The sequence below is a fragment of the Hipposideros armiger genome, unplaced genomic scaffold (genome assembly GCF_001890085.2).
Source record: "Hipposideros armiger isolate ML-2016 unplaced genomic scaffold, ASM189008v1 scaffold_74, whole genome shotgun sequence".
In the NCBI taxonomy this organism is placed as follows: domain Eukaryota; kingdom Metazoa; phylum Chordata; class Mammalia; order Chiroptera; family Hipposideridae; genus Hipposideros; species Hipposideros armiger.
Window position 1 is genome coordinate 2,001,084 of NW_017731424.1, and position 9,636 is coordinate 2,010,719.

At 41.5% G+C, this 9,636-nt stretch overlaps 1 protein-coding gene across 3 annotated transcripts in view; it reads left to right on the forward strand.

Annotated features, from left to right (window-relative positions):
- Positions 1 to 168: 168 nt before the first annotated feature.
- The window catches only part of DENND10 (DENN domain containing 10), a 17,654-nt gene continuing 8,186 nt past the window's right edge, over positions 169 to 9,636 (forward strand). The window contains exons 1-6 of one of the 3 annotated variants that reach the window (XM_019642993.1): positions 169 to 276; positions 2,149 to 2,345; positions 3,857 to 3,936; positions 6,029 to 6,177; positions 7,183 to 7,294; positions 9,088 to 9,188. In XM_019642993.1, coding sequence (XP_019498538.1) covers positions 222 to 276; positions 2,149 to 2,345; positions 3,857 to 3,936; positions 6,029 to 6,177; positions 7,183 to 7,294; positions 9,088 to 9,188 — 694 coding nt within the window. In that variant the 5' untranslated portion in view covers positions 169 to 221. Of the gene's footprint in view, positions 277 to 2,128; positions 2,346 to 3,856; positions 3,937 to 6,028; positions 6,178 to 7,182; positions 7,295 to 9,087; positions 9,189 to 9,636 lie in introns of those variants that run through there. The other 2 variants (XM_019642994.1, XM_019642996.1) reach the window with 2 other exon arrangements.

Consider the following 9,636-nt stretch of genomic DNA (forward strand, 5'->3'; position numbering starts at 1 on the left):
ATTAGAGAAAACGAGGGAAGCTGCGGAGCCTGAGGGAAGTTGCTGAGGGTGAAAAGCCCAGGGTTGAATGAAGAGTGGAAGAGAAGGAAATCCAATGGCGGAGGGAGGCGGGGCCGCAGCCTGAGGGTGGGGCCAGCGGGCAGGCAGCCTGGAGGAGGGGGCGGGGCCTGCGAGCGGGCGGTTGGAGCTGCGAGCTGCTGCTGCGGCGGCGGCGGCGGAAGATGGCTGCGGATGAGGCGGCGGACATTCAGCTGATGCTCGGAGTCGGGCTGATCGGTGAGGACGCAGGCGCCTTTCCCCGCAGCCCCGCACCCGAAGTCCGCTACCACCTCCGCCTGGGCCCGGGGCGGCCCCTGCTCCCGCAGGCCCGCGCGGCCGGCAGTGGGGAGGGCGCGGCCCCCTCCATGTTGGGCCTGGCGGGGGGGCTGTGGGGCCCGGCCTTCTCCGCGCCGGAGCTGGGCCAGCAGCCCTGGCCCGTCAGCCGGCGGCCTTGCGTGGGGCCCTCCCGGGCCAGGCGGCGGGGCGGAGGGACCTCCGGGGCCTCCCAGATCTCGGGGGGCGGGGAGCTCCTCCTGGACGCCCTGGGCAGCAGACGATCCCGGACGTGGACGCGCTGCCAGGGCTGCGAGGGGGCTGCTGCGCTGGCGGGACCCGGGCTGGGCCGAGAGCCGCTCGCGGGCCGCACGGCGGGAAGGCGGCCGGGCCGGGGCCCCTCGGGGTGGGGGAGAGAGGCGAGACTGCCTGCCCGGCCCCCTGCTGGCCCCGATCATGTGATCGAGCGGTTCGAGACACGGTGGCCGACTGTGCGGGCCCCCCGGGCTGCGCATTATGCGTGGATTGTCTCCGTGTAACTCACCTCGGCTCCAGGCAGTGTGGGTAATGTTTGATGCCCTCTTTACAGAGGAGCAGATGCAGTCACAGGGTGGCATTTGGGTACCGCCGCCCGCTCGGAAGTGGGGGATCCGCGACGGGGACCCTTGCGGTCTAACCCCAGAGCCCCAGCTCACTCCCTTGAAGGACTCCTGCATCATATGATAGAGCTCATGCACTTAGCAGGGGTGTCACATTGGGTGGGACCCCCGGTTACTTTTGAGGAATTATGGATGAGGAAGTACGTTGGGCTCTTTGGGCAGCGCAGAATGATCCATGGGCCGCGTTTCAGGGGTGGGTGTTTCAAGGAACCATTCATTTGATAGGCGACTGCGAGCACGGGGTTGCTTGCATGAATGTCTGGGTTCCCTGCGTGCCATTGTCCTTTGAAAAAGTTATTCTATTGAGGTTTTTACAAACCCCTTAACACTCTTTTTCCCTAGTGTACAAGAACATTGCTCGCGTTTAGCAAAACTGGCGAAATGCGCTGATTGCTTATTAGTGTCTCAAAGAAATGCGTTTATCTGGGCCCAGCTACCTGTGTTCACTGCTAATGTGATTTTAAAACTGCTTCAAAGCAAAACCTAAGTACCTCAGGCATCATCTTAGTCCTGCTTGAAGGGACTTCTGAGTTAAGACTGAGCTAATCTCTGACTTTATCTGTAACAGTGAAGAAAGAAAATGACAATATTTTCCATTCAGACTTTTTATTTTTATATTGACATGCATTTAGAAGGGGTTTGCTTCAACTAATCGGACGAGGGACGCTTCTCCCCCCTATGATACAAGGAGGGCCAGGTGTTGATAATTACAGAAGATGAATGAGGGAGAAGGGGCAATTTTACTCTCTGCTTTTTTATACACTTGATATTTTCCATAATAAAAGTCTAGATTTTTATGTGCTGTAACTGTTTCTCTAAAGTTTAGGCTGTTTTTGCCTGGAGTTTTTATTATTGGTAAATTGCTTCTGTTGTGTTGTGTTTACTTTGATGATGAAACTACATATATGACTAGATTACCTTTATTATTAAAATTTTAAATATAGAATTTGCACAATCAGTATGTAACATGTTTACTTAGGTGGCCTAAAATTCAAGGTCAGGAGAGCTAAGTAATTTGACAGTAGAGATAGGTGGGAATTAGGGGCCTCACATGCTCCTGGTTGCTTTGTAAAATGGAATGTTAAAAGTGATTCCACTAAAGTGCTTCTGAGTAACCAATCAATTCACTTCCTTGCTGCTGTTTGACATTCTCACAGTGACCATCTTTCCACCGTAGAAAAGGACACAAATGGAGAAGTTCTGTGGGTGTGGTGTTACCCTTCCACAACAGCTACTTTAAGGAATCTGCTGCTGAGAAAATGCTGCCTTACAGATGAAAACAAACTTTTCCACCCCTTCGTCTTTGGACAGTACAGAAGAACGTGGTTTTATATCACAACAGTAGAAGTGCCAGATTCTTCAGTTTTGAAAAAGGTATGACTGCATAAAGGCCAAAAACCCCCAAATATTTAAAGTGATGTAAGATTTTTTCCAATAACTCTTAGCTTTAGACTTTATCATTCACAATATGCTTTTGAAAACCATTAATATGGTTTTTCATTGGGAATGTTCTTTTTCAAGTTTCATTCTCATTTGTCCTGTAAATATTCATTGGTGTATATTATATGACTGACCCTGAAGCCTTTTCCAGGTTATACTCTGATGAAGTAGAAATGTAGGAGTAGTTTCAAAGTCATGACTCTTGATTAAAAGTGGGAAGTGTTTTTTCCTTAATTAAAAACTATTTGGGAGGATAATTTATTCATTTGTTGGTGGTAAGGCTATATTAAGAATAGAAAGGATAATTAAGGAAACTCATGTATTCATTAGGTTTTGCCTGTCATCTGATATGAACAGTATCAATGTGTCATGTTGAAAACCAATTTGTAGTCATTGTGGACTTTCCCAATTCCAAACAACCAGCAGGTTTTATCAAAGAAAAGACTATTGAAGAGAAGTGTCTGAGCCCCTAACATGGGAACTTCTTTTACCTTTCCAGGGCTAATTTTATAGCCAATTACCACACTGAGTGAAACGTGTCCAAGATACCAGTTTAAATTTAAGGAATTACATTTAAAATAACAGGAAGGCAATAATTTAGAAACTGTTAGAGGTTTAAGAGAAGAAGAGAGATTCATAATTACAAAATTAAATTTACAAAAAGATAGCTTTCAGCGTGTTATAAAATCTTGGTTTGTGTTCATTAAGTTCTTGCTGAAAAGTCTTGATGTATCCTCGGGTAGATTTATCCATGTTTTACACGACAGACTGCCAAATTACAGCAATGTTGATTTCAAATCTTTTTCAGATTTGAAAAATAGCAAAATTTAGAGCTCTTATACTTCAAAATATGCTTTTTTAAAATGTATTTTTTAAAGGCTTTGCTTTTATAAAGTTCTGAATTTTGTCTCAATGGGAATAAGTACATGATTATCAGAAATTTTTATTTATAATAATAGAAGAATATAAATAAATGAAACTTATTATAACAGTGCCTTTTAGATTATATAGCATCCTACAGAGAATTGACTATTTCAGGAACTGTATAATTTTAATGTAAGAATTTTACTGACATTTATTTCTGTTGTTTTCTGTCCTTCTGTTTCATTAATTAAAAAATAGTTGCTAAATTGGTAGATCTGCTTTGATTAGGGGATTTTAAATAAAAATTCACATTTTTTAATATTTTAAATATTTTTGTGTTTTTGAAAAAACTAAAAATATTACATTCTTATGTAGGAAATTAAATATATGTGTATATATAATTCTTTCATATTTTATATACAAATAAAAGTATAAAGAAGGAAGTGAGGACTTTGTTACATTTTGCTCTTTTCCTTAATGCTGGTATGTCTGCTACAAGAGGTTTGTAAGAATATAATAATAAAAATTAACTCTATTAAAGTGTCTTTAAAAAGTGTACTTTTTTTGTTTCTTTTGGACAGGTGACTCATTTTTCTATTGTTCTGACTGCCAAAGATTTTAATCCAGAGAAATATGCTGCCTTCACTAGGATATTGTGTAGGTCTGTATGAAAACTGTATTAAATGCTAATATACAAAAATATGATCTTACTCAATAGAGAGCAGATTTCTATACTGAGGAAGCAAATTTCTGCCCTCTGTCTCCCCAACTTAATCTTTATTGGTCCTTCAGAGACTATTTTATAAAAAGGAACTTTCTCTTCTGCTTCAATGATACTGCTCCTCTTATTTGGGAAAATGGCAGAGGGGAAGAGAAAAAGCAGCTTGCACAAGTATTGTAGTTCCTGGGTCTTTTGAATCACTTGCCACTTCTGGTCTGTTATTTCTACTCTCCTTCTAGTACTTTCCTTAGTAGGATGGATAAGTGCTTTATGAAGTGGTAAGCTGGTTCATATGTGTCAGGTTCTGTGAGGGTTATTTTGTTAATGGGTATTTTGAATTATGCTAAAGCACAGGAAAACATTTCTTAGCAGGAATGCTGAGGAGCTGAAAAACTGATTAATTGGTTAATCGTGATAAGTAGACTCCATTAGTTTCATCTCAGCTATTGAAAAAAATTATCTAGGGGTGGCCGGTTAGCTCACTTGGTTAGAGCGTGGTGCTGATAACACCAAGGTTGCCGGTTCCATCCCCACATGGGCCACTGTGAGCTGCGCCCTCTTTAAAAAATGAAAGAGAGCCGGCCGAGTGGCGCATTGGTTAAGAGCTGGCTTGGGACGCCAGCTCTGAGCAGCAGTACCCTGGTTCAGATCCCACATGAGGGCCAGTGACGCTGTACCCTCTACAGCCAGGATGGTGAACTACAGCTCGACCTGGAGCTGGACTGCCGTGAGTCGCCGGCAACTGCATAGGCTATAGTGGGGCTGGCTGGCAGCGGGCGTGAACTTTCATGAGCTGCCGTGAGCCACCATGAGCGACTATCCAATGGCCCGCGGCAACTGACTGCCTCGCCTGGGAAGAGCGCAATGATAATACCAACATGGGCCAGTGAAGCGATGTCCTCCACAACTAGACTGAAGAACAAAATGACAGCAACTTGTCTGTTCCCCTTCCCCAATTCCCCAATAAAATATTTTAAAAAAGAAAGAAAGAAACAAAAAAAAATCTAAAATATACCAATATATTTTCTGACCTTGGTAAATATATCTAGTTGACTTAATGAAATTCTTTCTTATATGTTAGGGACATTGGCTTTGTCTATCATGAAGAATTTTGCAGGGTTTTAGGTTTTTTTTTTTAATATTGTGGTCATTAGATACATGGTTGCCTTTTTGCCAGTTTTATGTGTGCACACACAGCATAGTGTAAGAATACCTTATCATTACCTAAGGGTAGTTCTTCCCTGGTGGTCTAGTGGTTAGGATTCGGCACTCTCTCATTAACTAAGGGTTCCAGTTAGTTTGTATTTTGACAAATTAAGTTTTACTGAAAGGCCCAAGTAGACCCTGTCCTGCTTTTCAAGCAAAATTTAGATTTAGTTACTCATAGGAAGAGATTTCAGGGGAAGGAATTGATTTTACTTGTGAGCTATAAGTGTCGCCAGTTTCCTGTCAGCATTTTTCGGGAAGTTTTAACTTGATGACTATATCTAGTATGCAATTATCACCAGAAGCTTAAAGGAATTTGATTTCTTAATGATGTAAATATAGTGATCTCTGGGGACTCTGGTAATAAACATAGGTTCTACAACTAATTACTGCCTTCTCTGTGAACAATGCAGAGAACTCCTTTCTTGTCAAAGGCAATCCCAGCAATAAAACAGAGTTGTTATGACTAAGAACACCAGCCGTGAATGTAAGACGCAAAAAGAGATAATTACACAGTGTTCTTGAGAATAATGGGCCTCAAATCGTCCATAGTTCATTCTCCTGCCTGAGTGGAGAGGCTTCCTCAGATGTAAGGAGAGAGCCGACTACAAAGATTTGTTGAAGTTTTCCCAAGTGGTTGTGTTTTATTAATACACTTTTGAATTAAATTATAGAATAATCATGTCATGAAAAGTTTCAGCCATTGAGAAGTGTGTTAGCAAGTTGGCTTTGATTCTTTAGAAAGTACCTATGCCTAGCGTGGGTGCATTTCTCAATGTGGTTCCTACGAAATAAAAGCATGATTGCTTTTTGTCCTTTCTTACAGAATGTACCTGAAACACGGGAGCCCAGTTAAGATGATGGAGAGTTATATTGCAGTTCTCACAAAGGGAATATGCCAGAGTGAGGAAAACGGCTCTTTCCTTAGCAAGGACTTTGATGTCCGAAAGGCATATCTTGCAGGCTCCATCAAAGGTACAAAAAAATTTTTTTTAAAAGAAACAAAAATCCATCCTAGAGAATTCCATCTCTACAACAAACAAAATCACCAAGCCAAGGACCATCTCTCAGTAGACTGTTTTTCCATCTTTCCACATATTTGCATTGCATAATATTTGTTTCCTATATAGGAGCGTACTTCAACTTCTACCTTTCCTTACTTGATTAGAATTCTGTCATAGGAAAGCAGACTTTTGTGGTGTTCCTTTCCATATGATTCCGACTGTTCATCTAGAAATGTCCTTTCACTAGTAAGCTGAGTTTCATGGCTCCAGGTCTCCACTGACTTCCATAGTTTTCTTACCTTAGATCTTAACAGTTACCTCTTGCACCTGAAGAGCTCAAGCCCCTGACCCAGATTCCTAGTCCAGCCTTTCTCTCCACGCTGGAAAATCCAAAATGGCAGAGACAGCCCAGGGCTAAGCCACAGACTTTGGGGTCCCTAAAAAAGGGAGGAATAGGGAACTCCAAGGGCAATGCTGGCCTTTGCTCTTGTCCTCGCACAGCACCTGTCTTCACTGTTGATCCTCCTGTTCTATGTGGTTTCTACGCATCCCTGTGGAGGCGTTAGGTGTTGTCCAGCTATCCCAAAGGACTTAAGTAATGACGTGTGGGCACATGGGAGGGGGTGGTCAGTGAACATTTTTTAAGACTTGAGGAGTTGTCATGACACAGAAAGGTTCTAGTTCTCTTTATACTATTTTTCTCCACTTTCTTGTGAGTCTGGCTTCATCTCTGCATCCAGCAGAGAGTCCCTGGGGGGCCAGGTGTAGGCAGCTGTCACACCCATCCTGGGGAGTGGATGTATGGATTAATAAACCCATCTGGGAGACAAGGTGCTTCCGTACTTGTAGCATTTACCTAAATTTATTTTCTGTGTTGAAAATAAGTTTACATTCATATGACAAGAATTCTTTCTAGTAGAAACCTTATTTCCTTATATAATATTTAATGCATTAACATAATTTCTTTTGTTTGAAGACATTGTATCTCAGTTTGGAATGGAAACTGTTATCCTACATACAGCATTGTTGCTAAAGAAAAGAATTGTCGTCTATCACCCCAAAATAGAAGCTGTCCAGGAGTTTACCAGGTATCTTTTCTAGTCATTAAAAAATATAAACGTTGTTGCAACCAGTTTGGGTCACTTGGTGTTACTGTGTCTTTTTAATTTTTTTAATTTTGTTTAGGTATTATTTATTTATTTTTAATTTTTATTAAATTTATTGGGATGACATTGGTTAGTAAAATTATATAGGTTTCAAGTGTATAGTTCTATAATATATCATCTGTATATCACATTGTGTGCTCACCACCCAGAGTCAGTTCTCCTTCCATCACCATATATTTGACCCCCACTGTATGCTGTTCTGTCACACATTTGCTAACAATAGAATGTATTAGGCTGGGGTGAAATGTCATTTTGGTTTAATGGTCCAGTTTAGATCTAGCAGTTCAGGGTCACTGAATTTGCACAGAGTCTTCTTTAAATTTAGAAATATGAATATTTTAGAGCAGGGAGTTTACAAACTTTTCCTTGCCAGAGTAAATATTTTAAGCTCATAAGCCATATGGTCTGTCCCAACTACTCAACTGTCAATGGTAGTGTAGAAGCAGCCATAGACAGCACCTGCGTAAATGATTGAGCATGACTGTGTTCCAATAAAACTTTATGTACAAAGACAGGCCACACAGCTCTTTGGCCTGACCCCTGTAAGTTGTTCTTCTGTTCAATTTTACCACAGACTCTTCTGTTATTTCTATAATAAAAGTAATGGGGTTTTTTTGGTTTGTTTTTTAGTTTTTTTCTTTGACTAATCTAACTTTTTGTTAGATTTTGTTTTTAAAAGCCAGAGGAACTAGCATTTATGCTGTGTTTACTGTACAGCAGGCATTGTATAAGACAACTTAAATTATTAAATTTACTCATAACAAGAACCTTGCAAGTATTATTACCTTGTTTTATGGATGAGACAACTGAGGCTCAGAGAGGCTAAATGGTTAGATAATGAAAAGAAGAAAGGCTTGGTTATCAGAAAGATCTGGGGTAAAAATCCTGGGAGGGAAGTTATTCACACAGGGGATACTAATGTTTCTCAGCTTCCGTCTCCTTATCCATAAAGTGAAGCTGACAGTCCCTACCTCATAAGCTTGTTTTTAGGATTGGAAATACTTTGTGTAGAGTGCTTAGCAGGTGCCTTGCCCATAGTGTGCATTTTAAACATTATTGTTCTAATCATGATCACCTCAAATCTTAGGTGAGAGGGTTGGAATTTTTGCCCTGCTCGCTCCTATTCCAAAACCCTGTCCTTTTCTATCCTGTTACCCTTTTCCTGTACATTTACGCTGCTGAAACTGGGGTGTCCGTAGCTTCTGAGATATGGAACAGACCACTGGGGGTTCATGAAATGACAGATAAATACAGTGTATCTTCTTGCGGTAGCTGTTTTACTGGAAGTTTTTTTTTCGGAAACCTATTTTGTATAAAAACAAACACAGAGTGCTTTGCAAGTTTGACTGGAATTTTAAATTGAAATAAGAGACTTCAAAAAATTTTGTGGGCTTTACAGGGCCCACTTTGGGTTGTATCCTCAGACTCCCCATGGCAGTCTGCAGATTGGGGTGTTTGGAGGAAAACCAAACAGCATCACTGTTTGCCACCATAAAGATCTTTTGAAACTTCACCTGGAGATTTTTGTAACTAACTTGACCCCAAAAGTGGGGCTGAAAACATTGCATTACTTTCATTTGAAGTCTGGCACTTTTAGGGTTGGTTTCCCCTTCTGCTTCTGATAGCCAGTTTCCTTCTCTGGATGAAGGAAGAGGGCAGGCTGAGTGTCTCGGGTTCGGACCAGCAACTGTTTGAGTTCTACTTTGATTCCCTAGGACTCTGCCTGCTCTGGTGTGGCATCGACAGGACTGGACCATACTTCACTCGTACGTGCACCTCAGTGCTGATGAGCTGGAAGCCCTGCAGATGTGCCCAGGTAGACTCCAAGCTCCCAGAGAGGACAGACTCAGCTAGGGTTGTCTTTGGTTTTTTATTTTTTGTGTGCATTCCTAAGGGAAGTACTGATCAGTTATTATTTCTTTGGTAAATGGAGCCAGTTTTTTTCCCTTTCAAAAACTTTTAATTAAAAACAATTGGGTGAAATACACATAACAAAATACACCGTCTTAATCATTTTGAAGCATGTATAGTTCAGTGGCATTAAGTACAGTCACATTGTTATGCAACCATCACCAAAATGTAACTTATTTTTAACTTGTAAAGTTCTCATCTTAAGTTTCCCTATCAGTGATTTGATTTAGACTTCTTTTTTTTTTTATTAAGATTTTTATTGGGGAATTGAGGGAAGGGGAACAGACAAGTTGCTGTCCTTTTGTTCTTCAGTCTAGTTGTGGAGGACGTTGCTTCACTGGCCCAAGTTGGCA